This window comes from Vulpes lagopus, chromosome 7 (assembly GCF_018345385.1).
Source record: "Vulpes lagopus strain Blue_001 chromosome 7, ASM1834538v1, whole genome shotgun sequence".
In the NCBI taxonomy this organism is placed as follows: domain Eukaryota; kingdom Metazoa; phylum Chordata; class Mammalia; order Carnivora; family Canidae; genus Vulpes; species Vulpes lagopus.
Window position 1 is genome coordinate 111,230,622 of NC_054830.1, and position 21,613 is coordinate 111,252,234.

Sequence of the window (21,613 nt, forward strand, 5' to 3'; positions counted from 1 at the left end):
CTAAAGTAATTAATATTTGTAGGATCTTTTTCCAGTAGACAAAGCAGCTTTAGTTACACAGTCTCACTTGGTTCTTTTAACATCTCTATGAAATACATAAATACAGAAATAATTAACATTTATTTGAACTATGTGGTTTACTATGTAGTTTTTCCATTTATGGTCCCAATCTTGCCCAATTCATTCCTTTTTATTTTGTTTTCCAGATTAGTTCTGAACAGCTACATATATATATATATATATTTCCCTCATACGAAAATCTTTCTCCCTGCCTTTTCACGCAATGTACCTGTACTGATCCTTCAAAAGCCAGCTCATGGGAGACAACCGGCCTCTTTCTTCTTTTCTAAACTACAGACCTACACAGGGGACGAGACACACCAACCTACCCATCCGTAGCTTACCCCAAAGGCTGCCCCAGAAGACCTCCAGGCCTGACTGGCTCCGCCCACGCAGGCGGACGCCGGGGTCGAAGTCCCCGCCCCTTCCGAGGAGTTTCCCAAAACCCCGCGCGGCAGTGCTCAGCCGCGCTAAGATGGCGACTCCCATGCATCGGCTCATAGCTCGGAGACAAGCGTAAGTGAGGCCCCGAGTAGGGCCGCGGGGCGGGCTGGGGGCGGGGAGAAGCGCGTCAGCCGGCGGGTGAGCAGGGGCCGGGATGCGGGGCAGGTATCGGATCTTCCGTGTGGACGGGCGGAGGGTGGTCGTGCCTCTCACTTGTTGCTGCTCCACAGGGGCTCGGCCCGGGTGATAAGTTTGGTGTCCAAGGGCTAGTGATTGCGTGGAAGATGACTGCGTAAGGTCCACGGGGCGGGACCCAGGTTGCGGGGTGGGTGAGTGTGTGTTGGGGGGGAGGGTCTGAAGAGAGCCCAGCGCTGGAGACGCCCCGGAGTTGGGCACTAAGTGGCGTATGCCCCGTGGCCCCCCCAGCCGCCCACCCTGTGCGTGGCCAGAGGAAGCCTAAAGGGACCCCTTCCGCTCTCACCGACGTAAACCTTAGCTTGCTCTGCAGCTTCCAGCCCAGCTGGCTTTTCCTACCCCCCTTCCTATCGCCTTCCCTAGAAGCAGCCTGACTACAATGCCGGTTTTCCGCCCGAGTTATTTTCTCGCTTTCTGCCATTTATTCTCTTCAATAAATAACTGATTCATCATCTGTTTCTCGCTGTCAGATTTTGGGTGTAAAGAAAAAGAGGTGTTCAAGACAGGAATCTCTGCTTTCAGGAAAGTTATATTCCATTCGTAAAGAGTCGATAAACTGAACATTTTAAGTAAATACAGTTGGTGTTAAGAGCGTTGAAGGAAATAAGAGGTGATGGAAAGAAAGGCCCAGGTTACATTGGTTGGACTGGAAAGGCATCCCTGAAGAGGTGGCGTTTAAACAGATTGAAAGTGTGAGAAAAGAGCCAGACGTGAGAACTTTTGGGGGAAAAGCATTAGACGGTACCATAATTCCTTTGAGACAGGAAAGAACTTTAGTTTTGGGTGTTTTTGTTTGTTTTTAAGATTTATTTATTTATTTATGATAGACACAGAGAGAGAGAGAGAGAGGCAGAGACACTGGCAGAGGGAGAAGCAGGCTCCATACTGGGAGCCCGACACGGGATTCGATCCTGGGTCTCCAGGATCAGGCCCTGGACCAAAGGGAGGCGCCAAACCGCCAAACCGCCGAGCCACCCCAGGAAGTGGCGGGGTGGGGGAGGGGGGGTAGTTTCTTAAACTGGCTATACAGCCAGTTTGGAGCTAAACATGAGGCTGGATCCCTGACCCTGAGATGATGACCTAAGTGGAAATCAAGAGTTCACTGCATAACTGACTGAGCCATCCAGGCTCCCCAAGAACTTTAGTTTTTAAGAACTGAAAGCTGGCGATTATAGCTGGTGACCAAGAGAGAGTGGCACAAGATGTGCCATGGACACATAATGCAGGTATTGTCCAAAATGCCCCTGTACTGTAAAGCGTTTTTTCTTCTACCCCCCTGCACACCTTAACAATCTGCCATTTTTTCATTCTCTTAGCATTTCATGCTGTTACCATTTGCAAGTCCATAACATATCACTCATATAGTCTGCTTGCATATATATGTGTGTGTTTCTTTTTACATTTCTGTTTTTTATTCTTTATTGTTGTTTTTCCTTTTCTTCTCTCCATCAGATTCTACCTTTCACACCTAATGAAGAATTCTTTGAGCATCAAGATGAAGACCTAGGGAGTCAGAGTAGTATGCCTGGTGGAGAAGGCTTTGAAGTCAGACAATTCTAAGGTTAAGAATAGAGTGAATTTAACAATAGGTGTGCTACATTGGGTTTCCAGGGTCTCTAACACTCAGATTTGTTCTTTTGAGTGTTAGTTCCCCACTTGGATAGGTTCATTCTGTTGGTCTCAAGATGGCTCACTATCTTTGGTCCTTTATATCCTCTCAACTTCAACTTGATAGCATATCATTTGTCTAGATTGAGTCATATCTATCGGATTGTGATGCTCTGATTTGCAGATCTCATTCTTTTACCAGCACAATTGGATGGATCTCTATAAACCAATGATAAGCTAGATAGGTAGTTAAAATAGATAATAAATACTAGGGTGGCAAAACCAAGCAATGTCCACTTAAATATGAAGTGAAAGACTTTTAGCATCTAAAGAGTATTGCTATTATTTCAGAAGTAATAGAAAGTTGAACAAATACTGTTTTTCTATGGAATGCCTGTATTTTGTACATGAGCTACACAGAAAAATAAAAGACAAATCTTACCTTTAGGGGCTTCTTGTCTTGTTGGCAAGAAAACAAATGGTGTATAATAAAAGTAGTCATGGTATACGGAGTAAATCCTCAGGGAGTTGGAGAAGGAGACTTTTAGCATTTAGGGGAATCTGGTAGAGTTTGGGGAATATTTTGGGGGGAGAAACAAGAGGAACCATTACTTATCATTTTGTGTTCATCAGAAAGTTTTAATGTTATTTATAAAAAGCACATATTACTTCCATAATAACAAGTTTTAAACTTTTTTTTTTAAGTTGGTTATGAGAAGTTGAGAAAGTACTGTTCTTTTTTTAAGACTCTGGACTAGTAGAGGGGAGGGAGGAAATAAAAGAGAAAAAAAAAAAAGAGAGAGAGAGAGAGAGCGCCTAAATTTGAACTTCTTATTCAGCAGATCTTTCAGGGAGTTAACTTTAAATCAATTGAAATGAAATTACTTTCAGTTTGTTAATTGTAATTACATCTGCTTATATGTAAGTAAATTGTAGAATCTTGGCACTATCTGGGGTCATTTCTTCTGCTAAACCTTCCACTGGATTCCAGTACTGTCTTCATCATCCAGAGGAATTATCTAACTTTAGCTTGAGGACCTTCAGGAAGGACATACTTACCTCCTAAAGTAGCCCGTTAGCTTTTTCAAATCTGTCAAAAAGTTTATGTGGAACTGAAGGGAAAATAATATTTATGAAGCTAAACCCTGCTCCTTTCTAATTTCCTAGGTTTGGACCTAAACTGTGGTTTCAGTTAATTAAAAACCCTAGGTGTTGGATGCATGGGTGGCTCAGTCAGGTAAGCATCTGCTTTCAGCTCAGGTCATAATCCCAGAGTCCTGGGATCGAGCCCCATGTCCGGCTCCCTGCTCAGTGGAGAGTCTGCTTCTCCCTCACCATCTTCCCCTCGTCCCCATTATGGGCTCGCTCTCTTGCTCTCTCTCTCTCTCTCTCTCTCAAATAAATAAAATCTTTAAAAAAAAAAAAAAACCTAAGTGTTAATCAAAGCGTGATCAATTGCTATCAAGTCAGGCTTCCTCTGTCTTGTATTGATTTTCAGGACTTAAGTGTTAGACTTACTTTTACCCTTGTTAAATTTCATCTTGTTAGATTTGACACTGAGTTTTACTCTGTCAAGACCTTTTTTTTTTTTTTTTTTAAGATTTTATTTATTTATTCATGAGAGACACAGAGCGAGAGAGGCCGAGACACAGGCAGAGGGAGAAGAAGGCCCCATGCAGGGAGCCTGACATGGGACTTGATCCGGGGTCTCCAGGATCACTCCCTGGGCTGAAGGCGGTGATCCACCTGATCCAGCTGAGCCACCCAGGCTGCCCTCAAGACCTTTTTGGATCTTCATTTGGTCATCTTTTGTATTAGCCCTCTCTCTTAGCTTTGTGTCGGCTACAGGTTGGATAAATAGGCACATCTGTGCCCTCCCAAGTCATTTCTAAAATGTTGAACAAGTCCAAACTGAAGACCAAGGCCTCAAGCCATCACTGGATACCTCTCTATACATTTACTTCAACCCATTAAACAGTAGTCTGTTGTCCATGATGATCAACTGATCTACCTAGTTCTGTTTTGTTCACAAGGATGTTGTAAGAGACTTTCCAAGATGCCTTATTGAAATTCAAATACCCAAAAGCCAATAAGGGTATTAGGTGTAATGATTTGATAGTTGGTGATCAGGGCTTTTCTTTCTGAATGGATTTAATAAATCTAGCCAGAATTTTGCCTGGAATGGATGTCAAGTTCAGTGTTCTACTTTGTGGAATCTACCTTTCTCCCCACTTTGAAAATCAAAACTGCATTTGCCTACTTCCAGTCTTTCACTTCTGTTTGCCAGGGTCTCTCAGATTACCAGCAGCAGTACAGTCGTCTCACCTGGAAAATCTCTGGTATGTTTAGGGAGCAATCACTTGGGCTGTGTGACTTAAACATATTCAGAATGGATAGAAGGGCTCTGTTACCCACCCCTCACTATCTTGGGGTTCAGTTCTACTCTTCTAATCATGCATATAATTGTGTTTGAGTGAAGACGGAAGCAAAATTAAAATAATCCTACTTTTACTCGTAGCCTACAACATCACATTGGTGGTGTGTTCACCTAGCACCCTGAATAATGAGCTATCCGTTTTTTGGTTCTTTAAAAATAGCTTTAGGAAAAAAAAAATAAAAATAAAAAAATAATAATAATAAAAAAAAAATAAAAATAGCTTTAGGGGCAGCCCCAGTGGCGCAGCGGTTTGGCGCCGCCTGCAGCACAGGGCGTGATCCTGGAGACCCTGGATCGAGTCCCACATCAGGCTCTCTGTATGATGCCTGCTTCTCCCTCTGCCTATGTCTCTGCCTCTGTCTCTATGAATAAATAAATAAAATCTTTAAAAAATAAAAAAAATGAAAATAGCTTTAAATATAGCTAAAACAGAAAATAATTTGTGTTCTTGATATTTTTCTCAAGCTTCAGATTATTTTGGTAGGGCATTTATTTATATTAGGTTTAGATGTTTCTGTTACAGGGCTTTGTTGTTGTTGTTGTTGTTTAAGATTTTATTTATTTATTTATTTATTTATTTATTTATTTATTTATTTGAGACAGAGAGGGAGAGTTAGAGACACAGGCAGAGGGAGAAGCAGGCTCCATGCAGGGAGCCTGACGTGGGACTTGAGCCCAGGTCTCCAGGATCACACCCTCAGCTGAAGGCGGCGATAAGCCGCTGAGCCCCCAGGGCTGCCCTGTTATAGGCCTTTGGCACTCTACTGTATTCTTTAGTTATATGTTCCTTTGAAAAATATCTTTTATGATTTGTTTTACAATTTCACATGCAATCCATGTTCATTATAGGAAAGTTGAAAATACAGATAATGAAAAAATATGCGATAATCATACCTCAAAGATAATCATTTTTACATTTTAATGTATAACCTTTCAGGTCATTTTTAACTTTTTTTTAAAAAAGATTTTATTTATTTATTCATGAGAGACACAGAGAGAGAGAGGCAGAAACACAGGCAGAGAAGCAGGCTCCATACAGGGAGCCCAATATGGGACTCGATCCTGGGACCCCAGGATCATGCCCTGGGCTGAAGGCAAACACTCAACTGCTAAACCACCCAGGCATCCCCATTTTTAACATTTTAAATGGCCTCATAGTGTTCTTTATGGATAAACAATAACTTTTGGCCATTTCCTTTGCTCTTGCATAATTATTAAGTTTACTCTTTTTTTTCTTTTCTTTCCTTCTTGAGTATAGTTGACACACAGTGTTATGTTACAGTTATACACTATACTGATTCCATAAGTTTATACATTATGCTATGCTCCGTGCAAGTGTAGCTACCATCAGGTTTCCTCTTATAAACCACATTGTATCTCCTATAATAAATATACAACTCAATTTTTGAATACATCCGTTATTCTTGGTTAACTGATATAGACATTTTTAAATCCAGTTTACTGATGTTTAATTTACATTTAACGAAATTCATTTTTTTATTGAAAGAGAGAGATCATGTGTGAGCAAGTGAGGGAGGGGAGGGGCATGAGGGTGCAGAGGGAGAGAGAATCTTAAGCAAGCTCCATGCCCAGTGCAGAACCCAGTGTAGGGCTCAATCTCATGACCCTGAGTCCATGACCTGAGCTAAATCAAGAAACAAATGCTTAACCAACGAGCCACTCTCTTTTTAATTTTATTTTTAGATTTTTTTATTTTTAAGTAATCTTTCCACCCATTGTGGGGCTTGAATTTATAATCCCAAGATCAAGAGTTGCATATTCTACCAACAGCCAAGGGCTCCAAAATTTATCCTTTTTAATGTACAGTTCTATGAATTCTGACAGATACCAATAGATAATCATTACCAAAATTAAGATATAGAACAATTTTATCATGAAAAATTTCTTCATGAGCCTTTGTAAGTAAACCCTTTACCCCACCCTCAGCCTCTGGAAACCACTGATTTTTTTCTGTCCCTATAATTTTACCTTTTCTAGAATGTTGTGTGAATAGAATCAGTCTATAAACCTTTTGAGTCCAGTGTCTTTCACTTGGTTAATTAATTCATTTGAGATCCACTGAAGTTCTTGCATGTATTAATAGTGCATTCTTATTTTTTAAATTGTTTCTAATAGTATCCCATTGTATACATATACCAGTTTGTCCATTTGCCAGTTGAAGGATATTTTTATTGTTTCCAGTTTGGGGTTATTTTGAATAAAACTGCTATCATGTATATTTTTCTTGTTTTTGAGAGAGTTTGTGCCAGAGTGTGGGGAGGGGAGGGACAGAGGGAGAGGGAGAAACAATCTTAAGCAGACTCCACGCCCACCTTGAGCCCTTTGCAGGGCTTGACCTCCCAACCCTGGAATCATGACCTGAGCCAAAATCAAGAGTCAGGCACTTAACCAGCTGAGCCATCCAGGGCCCCCCATATAGTCTTTTGTGTAAACTTAAGTTTTTCTTTTTCTTAAGTAAATAATCTAAGAGTGGAGTGCTTGACCATATAGTAACTTTATTAGAAACCTTATTGGAAACTGGCAGACTTTTTCAGTTTGTCTTTTTGCACATCACAATCTGATTATTCCAGTACCAGTAGTTGAAAAGACATTTTTCTCTACCAAATTTTTCTTGCATCTTTTTTTTTTTTTTAAGATTTTATTTATTTATTCATGAGAGAGAGAGAGAGAGAGAGAGAGGCAGAGACAGGCAGATGGAGAAGCAGGCTCCCTGCAGGGAGCTGGATGTGGGACTCAATCCCAGGACCCCAGGATCACAACCCGAGCCGAAGGCAGATGCTCAATGCTGAGCCACCCAGGTGCCCCTTTTTTTGCACCTTTGTCACAAAACAGCTTCTGAAAAAAGGGTACCTTAACAGTCTTAAGTTTTCTGACCCCATGAGTATGTGTGTGTGTGTATTCATTTTTTATGAATACTTTTAACTCACTGATGTTTTATAATTCAGTGTAGAGTTGTTGAACAACTTTCATCAGGGTTATCTGTATTGTAGTGGTGTTTTTTAAAATTTCAGTTGTTTTATTTCAGTTGTTTGTTGCTGGTATGTAGAAATACAATTGACTTTTGTATATTGACCTTGTATCCTGTGACTTTACTAAGTAGTTCTGTTTTAGATTCCTAGGAATTTTCCAGGTGGATAATCATCATTTATACTATCTTTTTTGATGTACATTTTTAAGATTTTTCTTCTAGTTACTAAATGGCCCTTCAGAAAGTTGGTGCAACTTATATTCTTACCAGCAGTTAAGAATATATATCTTATCATATGCAGAGTGCCATTCTTTACCTCTGCCATCAATAGGTTATCAATGTAGCAGGCATGTCCTACTATTTTAGGTATTAAAGGTCGTTTCACATAAAAAGCCTATACCGCTAGAACACTTCCTTAGGGCTTAGCTTAGAGTATAGAAATAGAAATATTGTAGGGACTCCTGGGTGGCTCAAGAAGTTAAGCATCTGGCTTCAGCTCAGGTCATGATCCCAGGGTCCTGGGATCAGGCCCCACATCAGACTCTCTGCTCAGTGGGAAGCCTGCCTTTACCTCTCCGTGGCACTCCCCCTATTTATGCTCTCTCTCTCTCTCTGTCAAATAAATAAAATCTTAGGGGCACCTGGGTGGCTCAGTGTTTGAGCATCTGCCTTTGACTCGGCGTGATCCTGGAATCTCGGGATTGAGTCCCAAGTCAGGCTCCTTGCAAGGAGCCTGCTTCTCCTTCTGCCTATGTATCTGCCTCTCTCTGTCTGTGTCTCTAATGAATAAAAACATAAAATCTCTTAAAATAAATAAAATCTTAAAAAAAGAATTGTAATATTGTGAATCGGGTATCCATATGGTTAGAAAAAATGCTAATCTTATTTATTTTGAAATTATGGTTCTGCCTCATTCAGCACTCTGAAAGATTGGTATTTTTAGGGGTGATTAATTAATGGTTAAAATAGGGACACCTGAGTGGCTCAGCGGTTGAGCATCTGCCTTTGGCCCAGGGTGTGATCCTGGAGTCCCAAGATTGAGTCCCACATCAGGCTCCCTGCATGGAGCCTGCTTCTCCCTCTGTGTCTCTGCCTCTGTCTCTCCATGTCTTTCATGAATAAATAAATAAATAAATAAATTCTTTAAAAAAGAATTAATATTTAAAATATGTCAATCATAGATAGGCTTTAGATATTTGTGAATATTCTATTTATAACAACAGAAAACTCCACTATACTGGTGGATAATATTTTTAATAGGTGGCATCTTAAGTTGTAAGTTTCTTAATATTGGGGCACCTGGGGAGCTCAGCCAGTTGAGCCTCTGACTCTTGTTTTCAGCTGAGGTTATAATCTCATGGGGTTGTGGAATCAAGCTCCACATTGGGCTTTGTGCTCAGTGGGGAGTCTGCTTGAAGATTCTCTCCCTCTACCCCTCTCTCCACTTGCTCCATGCATGCTCTCTTTTTTTCTCTTTCCTCAGATAATAAATAAATCTTTAAAAAAATAATAAAATTGATTTAAAAAATAAGTTTCTTAATACTGGGAAAACAGCCTATGATTGGAGAAGACTTTATTTCCTTGATTCTAAGAGGCTTCCCCACACTACCAATTGTATTTTCTTTGTTAGGAAATATTGTGAAAGGCTTTGAAATGGATTTCAAAACAAAGATTACTAGGTGTCTTGTCTAATCCACTCTTCCTGGCTATGTGACTCTATAAGGGCCTATGCATCATTGTCTTTGAGCAATTTTATAACTCTAAGTTGTAGGAAACTGGTAGAACAGATTTTTACCCATAAAAATGTAGTACAGTTGATTCTTGCAATGTAGCTATTAACTAGTTTTTAACTATCTGTAAATTCGGATATTTCAGCATTCCTGATTGCATATATGTGTGTATTGTTTGAATTCTCTTTTGAACCAGTTGCACCATCTTACTGATTCCTTTATTAATTAATGATTAAATAAAACCTTTAATATGTGTTTGTTTTATATATATTTGAGAGTCATGATTTTACACTTTTTACAAGTTATCTTTGTTTCTGAATTTACAATTTCTGCAGTGCATCTTATTTTTTTTAATGAATTTATTTTTTATTGGTGTTCAATTTGCCAACATACAGAATAACACCCAGTGCTCATCCCGTCAAGTGCCCCCCTCAGTGCCCGTCACCCAGTCACCTCCACCCCCCGCCCACCTCCCTTCCACCACCCCTAGTTCATTTCCCAGAGTTAGGAGTCTTTCATGTTCTGTCTCCTTTTCTGATATTTCCCACTCATTTTTTCTCCTTTCCCCTTCATTCATTCCCTTTCACTATTTTTTTTCCCTTTCACTATTTTTATATTCCCCAAATGAATGAGACCATATGTTGTTTGTCCTTCTCCGATTTACTTATTTCACTCAGCATAATACCCTCCAGTTCCATCCACATCGAAGCAAATGGTGGGTATTTCTCGTTTCTAATGGCTGAGTAATATTCCATTGTATACATAAGCCACATCTTCTTTATCCATTCATCTTTCAATGGACACTGAGGTTCCTTCCACAGTTTGGCTATTGTGGACATTTCTGCAGTGCATCTTATAATTCTGTATATGTTAAATGTGTTAGTGGTAGCTTTTGCCTCAAAAGCTAATATTAAGGCCATAGAGTGTTTTATTATTGTTGCTCTTAAAAATTCGCTATGCCATTAGATACTCAGGTAAGGCCTGAGGGGCACCTGAGTGGTTCCAGAGTCCTGGGGTCAAGCCCCACATCAGGCCCCCTGCTCAATGGGGAGCCTGCTTCTCCCTGTGCCCCTCACCCCACTTGTGCTTTCTCTCACTCTCTTTCCATCTCTCAAATAAATAAAGTCTTAAAAAAAAAAACAAAGGGGATCCCTGGGTGGCGCAGCGGTTTGGTGCCTGCCTTTGGCCCAGGGCGCGATCCTGGAGACCCGGGATCGAATCCCACGTCGGGCTCCCGGTGCATGAAGCCTGCTTCTCCCTCTGCCTGTGTCTCTGCCTCTCTCTCTCTCTCTCTGTGTGACTATCATAAATAAATAAAATTTTTTTTTAAAAAAGGATTTAAAAAAAAAAGATCTGAAATTACAGTCATGGGTTTGGCAGTTGCTTGGTAACATTTAAGAACTATTACTAAACAAAAACCTGAGTCTTTATTATCTTCTAATATTACATCTACTGACATAGTCTTTCTTCTTCACTTGTAACCTTATTTCTTCAGATTAGAAATAGTTTAAATTTTGGACACATGCTAAAACTAAATTATTGTCAAGATTACAGAACCTGGCCCACAATGCAGGAATTAATTAATAAGAAATATAATAAGAAATATATGTTCTCTTAAACACTTGACTATTTCAGCAATCATTCATTTTACAAATATCTACTGAACACCAATTATGTGTTCTCCAGGGATAAAAGAGGTGACTGCTATCAGTCAAAATTAAGAACCCAGCATCTGATCATGCAACCATGGTATGAGAAAATTTAAAGTTCCTTGTATTATTATTCCACACAATTGATTAGCCTAATATGTAGATTGACAATAATAACTGCCAATTAATTGTGTATTACGTATGCCAGATGCCTTACTGCTTGCTATGTACACATCCCAGTCTGTAAAGTGAGGATAGTGCTTTCAAACTCACTGAGTTGTTATGGAGATTGGATGTGATTATGCATAACTGATACTTAGTTAAATTCCTGGCACCCAGTAAGTATAAGCCATGATTATACTTTGATGATTTTGCATGATTCTCACAATAACCTAATAAAGTAGGTATTGCTACATTTCTTTATTTTATTTTATTTTTATTTATTTATTCATGAGAGACATAGAGAAAGACAGAGAGGCATAGACACAGGCAGAGGGAAAAGCAGGCTCCATGCAGGCAGCCTAACGTGGGACTTGATCCCGGGTCTCCAGGATCACGCCCTGGGCTGAAGGCGGCGCTAAACCACTGAGCCACCCGGGCTGCCCTATTACTACTTTCTTAGAATAGAAGGAAACTAATGTTCCAAAATCACTTTGCCAAAGAGCCTACAGCTATGTGGTGAAAGAGCCAAGATTTTTAAAAATCTTTATTGTGAAATATAACACATATACAAAAAAGTTCAAACAACATAATTATGACACTTAACAAATTATTATAAAGGGAACATTCCATGTGACTACCACCCAGATCGAGTAATAAAATTGCCAATATGCCAGAAAGCCTTTAAGGCCTTTGCCAGTCATGACTTCCTACCTCCTTCCCAAAGGTAACCAGTGACCCAACATTTATGGTAGTTTTTCCCTTGCTTTTCTTTGTGCTTTTACCATCTTACTATGCACAGGAGTTTAATTTTTCCTGTCTTTGAACTTTATACAGAATCAGACAATTTGGATTCTTTTGAGTAATCTGGCTTTCTAGATCTAAGATCTATACAAGTTAAACTATAAAATTTGTTCATTTTTAATACTGTATTTCACTGTAGTCTATGCCATAAATTATTCACTCTGCTTCAATGTTACTTCCAGTTTTGAGGCTATTACAGATTATGCTGTTACGAATTTTCTTACAGTTCTTCCTCTTCCCTTCTTGAACAAGTTATGCCTAAAGCCATTAAGTAGTGTGGAGCAGGGTAGGCTTTCATGCAGAGGGTTGACTTGGCATTGGAGTACTGGGACTGAAGTGGGGATAAGGAAGGAATCTACAATGTCAGCAGGATCGGAGGGCAAGATCCAAGGTAGGGTATGAGATCCCAAGCGAGGTGAGGAAGGTGTCCACACAGGAGCAATTTAGCATAAATTGTCACCCTAATGGAAAGAACATCTACATAAGGGAGGGGAGGTGTAATTTGGTGTGAAGTGTCAGCCTAAGTGGAAAGAAAAATGTGACTCTAAATGTTATTAGGGCTCCATCAGTCTGATTTCAGGCTGGTACAGGGAAAGTAGATAAGCCTGAAATATTTTGCTGTACCAGAAAACAAAAAAGTGCCTCCCAAATGAAGCCGTTTCAAAAGAATACAGAATCCAACTTAAAAGGATTCCTTTCCACTGACCATATCTAGGACAATCTGAGTATCAAAATAAATTGTGGTAATGGATTGTAAGTCATTGAATAAAATTTACTGAATAAAATAGAAAAATATGAGTTCAAACTGATAAATGAATAAATGAACTAAAAATTTAATGGGCAGGATATTTATGTACTTTATACCAACCCACAAAACAGTTATTAGTTGTTATATTAGTTTTCACTTACAGTTGTATGACAAATCCAGAACTTAGTGGCTTCTAACAAAATATATTTTCTCAGTTTCTCTGGGTTAGGAATCCAGGAATGACTTAGCTGAGGGTTCTAACTCATGTTCTCCCTTGTCCTGGTCAGGATGTTGCAAGGGACTGCAGTCATCCAAAGGCTTCACCAGGACTGCAAGACCTTTTTCCAGGATAGCTCATTCATGGAACTATTGGCAGGAGACCTCAGTTTCTCACTGTGTGGGCTGTTCAAGTGTCTGCATGACATGGCAGTTAGATAACTTAATCTTCAAAGTCACACTCCATTACTCTGCTTTATTCTGTTAGAAGCAAGACACTAAGTCTAAGCCCCATTCAAGATAAGGGGAATTAGGGCTCTACCTCTTGAAGTAAGGAGTATCAAAGAATTTGTGAACATAAATTTAAAACCACCACAATTGGGCAGCCCCGGTGGCACAGCGATTTAGAGCCGCCTGCAGCCTGGGGTGTGATCCTGGAGACCCGGGATCGAGTCCCACGTCAAGCTCCCTTCATGGAGCCTGCTTCTCCCTCTGCCTGTGACTCTGCCTTTCTCTCTCTCTGAATAAATAAATAAAATTAAAAAAAAAGAAATGTAGTAATACCTCTCCTTAGTCAGGAGATCAAAGTGCAATAATAAGACAAATTGTAGTCTTTTGTCACCTGGTAGGAATACAGTGAGGACAGCACACTTCTGTTATATTTCTGTCAAAGATGCATGGCCAGAATCTAATCATGTAGAGATATCAGATATGGTAGTTGACCTTCAAAATGACCCCCAATTATCCCTGCCTTCTGGTATTCACACTCTTGTGTAGTTTCCTCCCACATTATACTAGGGTTGGTCTGTGTGACCATTAGAATACTACAAAAGTGATGGTATGTCATTTCTAAACTTAGGTTATAAAAGACTGACTTCATTCTTAAGTTGTCTTGGTCACTCCCTCTGGAGAAAGCCATGTTATGAACAGCCCTATGAAGAGGACAACAGGCAGGGAACTGAAGCTTCCTACTGAGAGCTCTATAAGTGAGCTTAAAAGCAACTTGAAGCATGTTCTACAAATAAGCTGGCCAAGGGACGACTGGGTGGCTCAGGGTGTGATCTCGGGGTCTTGAGATCAAGTCCCACATCGGGCTCCCTGCGAGGAGCCTGCTTCTCCCTCTGCCTGTGTCTCTGTCTCTCTCTGTGTGTCTCTCATGAATGAATAAATAAAATCTTAAAAAAAAAAAAAAAGAATTATGAGTTGATAAGTCATCAGGTTGGCAACTTACAAATGGTTCAGGAAAAATAGTTCTTTGAATGATACTTACAAATTTTCTGTAAGGTTATGATTCTTTCAAAAATTTTAAGAGCTACATAAAGGAAACCAATATTCTTACACATGTTATCTGGTATAGCTGTGCATTGATTCCGTGCTTTTGTTTTTGTTTTGAGAGTGCTTACACGATGGGGGGGGGGTGGCTGAGAAGGGGCAGAGGAAGAGGGAGAGAGAGAATCTTAAGCAGGCTCCACACCCAGTATGGAGCTTGCCCCAAGGGTCCATCTCACAACCCTGAGATCCTGACCTAAGCCACCCAAGTGGTACTGCAGTGATTTCTATTATTATATAAATAAATACTTATAAGTAGAATTGCTGAATCATGGAGTGTGCATCTCTTCAACTATAGTAAATTTTTTTCATTTTTTAAAAATTTTGTTTACTTATGATAGTCATACAGAGAGAGAGAGAGGCAGAGACATAGGCAGAGGGAGAAGCAGGCTCCATGCACCGGGAGCCCAATGTGGGATTTGATCCCTGGTCTTGAGGATAGCGCCCTGGGCCAAAGGCAGGCGCCAATCCGCTGCGCCACCCAGGGATTCCAGTAAATTTTTTTTCAAAATGGTTGTACTAGTTTGCATTCATCCTCACAATGTGTGGGTGTATGTCCCTCTTGCTATGTATTCTTGCTAACATTTGCTATCATCAGTTTTTAATTTTAGTCTTTCTGGTACCTGTTGGGTAGTTTCTTCAGGGTGTTTTGTTTTTTAGGTATTTATTTATTTGAGAGAGAAAGCTCACATGCAAAAGTGGGACAGGCAGAGGGAGAGGGGAAAGAGTATCAAGCAGACTCCACACTGAGCTTGGAGCCTGACTTAGGGCTCAATCTCACAACCCTGAGATCACGATCTGAATGGAAACCAAGAGCTGGACTGTATTACATATACAATTGGTTTATTCTTAGGGTATAACTCTTCAGAGACCTAATTCTGGATAGTTTGTCTTCCTAGCTTTTTGTAAGTGAGGTTTACCCTGTTGAGTTGGGCAAACATTCCCAGCACAAAAATTCACTTAAATACAGAGGTGGCTACTTGTTCTTCACCCCATTGTTAGTTCTTTGATGCCTCAAGCAGATTATTAAAAATGTTTTGACATTCTTTTCTATTTCTGAGCTATCTAGTCTGCCATTACTAGGTTGGAATTAAGGAATGAAGATTTGAACTCAGTTCTAACTTTGAAGGTCCATGTACTTATTATACTGCCTTGTGACTAAATCTAACACAATAAACAATTTAAAGTATAAAAATATTTTTATTTTTGACCTAAAAATGTTCATATTTTTATACTTTTCAAGGTAGAAAATGTCAAGTCGAAATTTTAAGGCCTGTGTTCTTTTTTTTTTTTCTCTCTCTCTGTAGTGAAGCAAATAAACAACATGTAAGATGTCAGAAATGCTTGGAATTTGGACATTGGACTTATGAATGCACCGGAAAAAGAAAATACCTGCATAGGCCTTCAAGAACAGCAGAACTAAAGAAAGCTTTAAAAGAAAAAGAAAACAGATTATTATTATTGCAACAAAGGTAAGTTGGCCTGTGGTTTCCAAAGGAGTATTATTTATTGATAGAGTTTATTCATCAACTAAATGGCTCATGGTGGTTATCCAGATTTAGATTATACTATTAGCTAATGTCTAATGAGTGCTTACTAATGTGCCAGGCTGTGTATTAAGCTCTTATAAGTGTTAACTTGTTTAAGCATCACCTCTGTACCATTAAAGTATGTGCCATTCTCCCCATTTTACATGTGGAGAACCTGGGGCCTAGAGAAGTTGAGTTACTTGTCAGTGTCACACAGCCAGTAAGTGGGAAAATTAAGTGTTGAACCAGCCAGTCCGTGCTCTTTATCACTTTGCTTTGTTGACTCAGCTGCCAGTGAAATGGCAGCAAGAATACTTACAAGGTAGATGATATGAGGTGTTAGCCGTAAAGATAAAATGGCCAGTTATTTTACCAGCAAAATGGTTTATTTGGGAATAGCAGAGGAATTGCAATCCAAGACAAGCAAACTGTGGCAAGCTATAGGCAAGTCCAGAGAAAAGACAGGGGCTTGGTTTTGTTGAGGAAAAGAGGAAATTGGGAAAGGTGAGTGAGAATTCAAGCTTTCGTTGGATGACTGTGACAGTTTCTCATGGGCTGTTTTTATTTGCGAGGCAAGAAGAAAATTTTCCTTCCTCCTGCTGGAATAGTAAATTAAGCTTCTTCCTCCTGAGGAGCAAGGTACTGGTCTCTGTGTGGGGGTCTGCACTTGTGGATGGAAGGTAGTGTGTGAGTGCTCCCCCTTCAGGGCTTCCCAAGTCCATTTTAGATACCATTCCCTTTATCTTCACAGAGCTGATCTGGAAAGATATCCAAGATAAGTATCCAAGATACTTAAGGCTATAAACAAAGGTAGAGAACAATATATATATATATATATATATATATTTGTAATATTTCTATTATGTTAAAAAAGAAAAAAAGGAATAATAGAATTTTTTTGGAAACAGAAATGATGTGTAATAGTGGCTCCTTTCTAGGAGAACTGGGTAGGAGAGAAACTGGAAATGTGTTATTTACTCTTTTGTATCCTTTGAATAAAGCTTTGAATAAAGCTCTTAAAATTGCTATGAATTAAGTAAGTAAACATGTTTTAGAAACTGAAATAGGAAGGTGTCAGGTGTACTTAGTGCTGTAGATTACAAGCAGCATCTTCATGAGTACTGTAGCTATAAATAGTGTCTGAAACAGGTAGACTTGTCAGGCAGTGATCTCCCAGTTAGTGGACATGATGGCTCTTCAGAGCTTGTGCAGAAATAGACAGGTAATCAATTTTTTGGGTCATCAACATTCATATATAATTTTTCCAAAAATAAATTTATGTTTGTACTTTCCTGCTCATCCTCCTTTTCTACTTCCCTTTTCTTCATGTATAATAATTTAGACATTTTTGAAATACTGGTGTTTGTACTAAGAAAGTAGATAGCTCGAATTATTGGGAATAAATTCTTTTGTAATTTTTTTCCCAGCAAAATTGAAGAAGGACTTAATTGAGCTACCATTTTAAAAGTATTTTTTTAGGGGTGACTGGGTGGCTCAGTCAATTAAGCATCCAGCTCTTGATTTTGGCTCGGGTCATGATCTCAAGATCATGAGATCAAGCCCTGCATTAGGCTCCATAAGAAGTATAGGGCCTGCTTAAGATTCTCTCTCTCCCTTTCCCTCTCGCCCTCCCCCCCAATAATAAATAATAAATAAAAGTATTTTTTTAAGATATTATTTATTTACTTATTTATGAGAGACACAGAGAGAAAAGCAGAGACATAGGCAGATGGAGAAGCAGGCTCCATGCAGGGAGCCTGATGTGGGAGTCGATCCCGGGACTCCAGGATCATGCCCTGGTCCCGAAGGTAGGCGCTAAACCTCTGAGCCACCCAGGGATCCCCAATAAAAGTATTTTTTAATGATTCATCTTTGTGACTTGTGGACCACATCATCGGAGATATTCAAACAGTGACATCGCTACAACAAAACTCTATTTCCATCTATCTATTTAGGGTAAGAAGGTTTCTTAGGGTTAAATCTATAAATGTTAAATACAGGAATTGAATTAATGCTGAACATTGTCACAATCTAGCAGTAAGATCCAGAGATACATGAGCTAGAAAAACAACCAATGCATTTCAAATAAATTTACTTTGATGTGTGATGTATTGTGTACATCACAATACGTGTGTATTGTGTAATGTGTAATGTATCCGTATATTATTTTAATCAATTATATAGTAATATTAGTAATGGCAACTCAATTCAGAATTTTATTTTTTAGAAAGGGAGTAAGAGAGGGGCAGAGGGAGAGAGAGAGGCAGGTTATAACAAGAATTACTGGGCTCCGTACATGCCACAAAAGACAGAGTGTTTCTCCAGTGAAAGACAGTTTGGGGGATAGCTGAAGGGTTTATCTGAGCTGTGTATAATCACTTTATTAACAGGAGCTTCCCCCTCTCCCCCTTCATGTTTATCAGCATCGGAGAAACTAATGTAGAAAGGAAGACCAAGAAAAAAAGGTATGTGTGGCTTTAGGAGTATTATGTGGATAATAAATAATACTAGTGAGAGGAATGGGAAGAATGCTTTAAAAATAATTGTGATAAAGTTTGGATCTGAAGTCTCTTGTTTGTCATTCCTGATTAAGTGTCATCCTTATTTCATGATCTGTTCCTCTCTTTACCCAACTGGACCTTTCTGCCTTCACTTTTTTTTCTCCAGCTTTCCAGAGGCTTTCTCCCTGGAAATAGTAAATAATTTCTCTTAAAAATCTCTTATATTAGAATAGGAAATATTATTAGACTGGTAAGAAATTGTTGACCAGCTATATCTGATTCAAAGTAAAGATGTTGAAACACTTACCATGCTACCTGAGGTTTAAGAAAGCCCAGTTTGACACTGCAACTTTATTCTAACATTATTCTTCCTGGATCATAGTACAGTAGGAGTACTTATCTTGAATTCTGTCCAAGAGAGTTAAAGTGCCAAAGTAAAGGACATTGTGGTTGCCACGGGATTTCTACAGTTATGCAATCCCCAGAGCTTCAGGTCTAGTGATTCCATGCTAGCAGAGCTTCAGTGTATGCAATCGCTTCCCCGTGAAATTGCTCTCCAACAATCTGTTAGGTGTCAGCTTCCCGTGCATGTAACTCCTCACTGTCTACTAGGTCTAAGAGTGTAACCAGTTCCAGCAGCAGTAGCAGCGACAGTTCAGCCAGTGATTCTTCATCGGAGAGTGAAGAAACGTCTACCTCATCCTCCTCAGAGGACAGCGACACCGATGAAAGCTCCTCCAGTTCCTCATCTTCATCCTCCTCCACAAGCTCTTCCTCGTCCTCTGATTCAGACTCAGATTCCAGCTCTTCCAGTAGCAGCAGCACCAGCACAGAGAGCAGCTCTGAGGATGAACCACCAAAGAAGAAGAAAAAGAAATAGAACGCCATCTCTCTTGTACTGCTGGACTCAAAAAATTAATGTGACTCTCGAAAGGGGTATTTAGACTACATTAAGGCCATATAGGGTAACCAGTCAAAATTACTGGAGTTCAAAAGTTTCTAAATGTTTTACATCAGAAGAGCATAAAGAGTATTAATAATGGATTATATATAAGACTTTTTTTATTTTAAGAGTAAATCTTGTTTTTCTTTTTTATCTTTAATATATTCTCTAAAACTTAATCAAAGCTGAATCCAGTAAATCTGTTTTGGAGATGAGACTTATCTTTTCTCCCTGTGAGATAATTGCCATCCTTTGTTATATGTTAGTGCTATGTACCAGACATATTTTCAGGATAATGCATCAGAATATCTGGCAGTGAATTTCTAATGCTTTTGGCTGTGTGTTATTATATAAGATTTAATACATTGTTACTATAAAATTAGGAGTGTTCCTCTTAATAACTGTGCCCTATTTTTATGTTTATGTTCAGAAAGTTATTCTGACTTCTTGTCCTAAATGAAAAGCTCAAGGAACCTGTTATTATATTTATACCTTTTGGATGGTACAAATGTCAAGTTATTGTGTTATATCATCCATTTTCTTCTGGCTCTTAGAGTTACTCTTTTTTTTTTTTTTTTTTTTTTTAAGTTCGTGCTGGGCTCAAACTCACAACCCTGTGATCAAGACTTGAGCTGAGATCAAGAGTCAAATGCTTAACTGAATGAGCCACCCAGGTATCCTGTAAAGTTACTCTTTTTCTGAGGAAAATCAATCAGAAGAACCTAAAAAGGAACCAAAATTCTGAAACTACTTAGGAGTCTAATCTTGGTGCCTTTTGATAAATTCTGTGTATTAGAAAAGAGTCATTTAAAAGCCTAACTTAAGGAAAAGTGATATAAGTATCTTTGTGTTGTTATGCTATAAAAGGTAGGAGAGGAAAAAATAGGTACAAAGGTAATTTTAACAGAGAATTAGGGCAATGTTGGTTGCCTTTTATTAAGTTTTTCTAAGCTTTCATAAGGATTGCCTTTTACCATTTTTGCAATTGTGGTATAAGCTTATATGGCAGCTGGTCATATATGACATTCTACTGCATAAATATGAATGACTTGGACTAATCTGGTGTGCTTACATAGCATATACACAGTTGAAGTGTAGCATGAAAGATTAAAAAGAAATATTGCACAATGTTTCTTAAAATACTCTGCTGTGGTGAAATTATTTTGTTTCGCATGACATCATTCTGTGATGTCTTTTAAGCTCTTTGGAAAGAGGTATCATTTGTAGAAAAATCTTGATTGGGCTAAATATGGGTTTTTAAAACTATGAATGTTGTCTTTTTTATATTTTTATGAGAAAGTAGTAGAAAATTGCTTTTGAAAAAATGGGCTTCTATTTAAATGTTAAAATATATGTAACAAATGTTGTAAGTTTAAGGAGCCTGTAATTCCTTGTATGTTTTATAGAACCCTCTGCTTTCAGTGATTGTAAATAAACTCTCAAAACATCATTTCAAAGTCTCCATACAGAAGACATCAACTGACATAGATTTAATAAATAATTAAACATATTTTACAATGTTGGTCATCTCTCTGTAAGGGCATTTTTAGCAGTTAAAGAACATAGAAAAGTGTACAGAGGTTGCAACACTTGCAATTGAATAAAACTCATCATTAGTGCTTATAAGCTTAAGCATCTATTATCTCTTTGCTGTTTTAATACGAGCTCTTATTCATTTTGAGGGTAAGGACATATAAGTAAATTCTAATTATTTTTACTATTTAACTATTACAACTTGTCTCTGGAGAAGGACAGGGGGTAGGAATTCTCTTCTTTTCTAGTCACACAGTTCAGTCATAACAGAATCAGTGGCAAAGTAGAGCTAATTCCAAAGAGTTTCCCCTTATCCTGCCAAAAAGTAAAGATGCAGAACTTGAGTGCCTGGAAAATGTATTAAATATATTATTTCTCAACCACAACCATATCAAGAAAAGTCATTAGATCATAGGTTTTCATTCCAAAACATGTCAGGAGTACTTTATCCTGGAATTAAACTACAGTTGTAAGGAGACACTGGGTGGCTCAGTGGCTGAGCGTCTGCCCTCAGCTCAGGGTGTGATCCCAGGGTCCTAGGATCGAGTCCTGCATCAAACTCTCTGCAGGGTTCTCCCCCTGCCTATGTCTCTGCCTCTGTTAGTGTCTCTCATGAATAAATAAATAAAATATTTTAAAAAATAAAATAAAATATGGTTGTAGGCCACATGTTAGCCCTTATAATAGGGAAAAAGTGCAAACAAGGTATACTTCATAGTTTTACTTATTCTTTTAAATT

At 38.8% G+C, this 21,613-nt stretch overlaps 1 protein-coding gene across 4 annotated transcripts; it reads left to right on the forward strand.

The window, feature by feature from the left end:
* Window positions 1-484: 484 nt before the first annotated feature.
* Window positions 485-20,851, forward strand: ZCCHC10 (zinc finger CCHC-type containing 10). 4 transcript variants are annotated; one of them, XM_041764050.1, is made up of 5 exons: window positions 516-576; window positions 3,475-3,544; window positions 15,676-15,840; window positions 18,288-18,362; window positions 19,011-20,851. In XM_041764050.1, the coding sequence occupies exons 2-5, from the start codon at window positions 3,528-3,530 to the stop codon at window positions 19,276-19,278; spliced, it is 525 nt and encodes a 174-aa protein (XP_041619984.1). In that variant the 5' UTR covers window positions 516-576; window positions 3,475-3,527; the 3' UTR covers window positions 19,279-20,851. The 4 variants fall into 4 exon arrangements, with proteins under 4 accessions (XP_041619983.1, XP_041619986.1, XP_041619984.1 ...); XM_041764051.1 differs by lacking the exon at window positions 516-576 and adding an exon at window positions 2,168-2,260; XM_041764049.1 differs by lacking the exon at window positions 3,475-3,544 and having other exon boundaries at window positions 485-576.
* Window positions 20,852-21,613: the final 762 nt, after the last annotated feature.

Coding starts and splice junctions, on each gene's coding strand:
- ZCCHC10 (XM_041764049.1), top strand. CDS start 536: ATGGCGACTCCCATGCATCGGCTCATAGCTCGGAGACAAGC. Junction 15,841..18,287: donor TTATTATTATTGCAACAAAG/GTAAGTTGGCCT, acceptor CTTTATTAACAG/GAGCTTCCCCCTCTCCCCCT. Junction 18,363..19,010: donor AGGAAGACCAAGAAAAAAAG/GTATGTGTGGCT, acceptor ACTGTCTACTAG/GTCTAAGAGTGTAACCAGTT.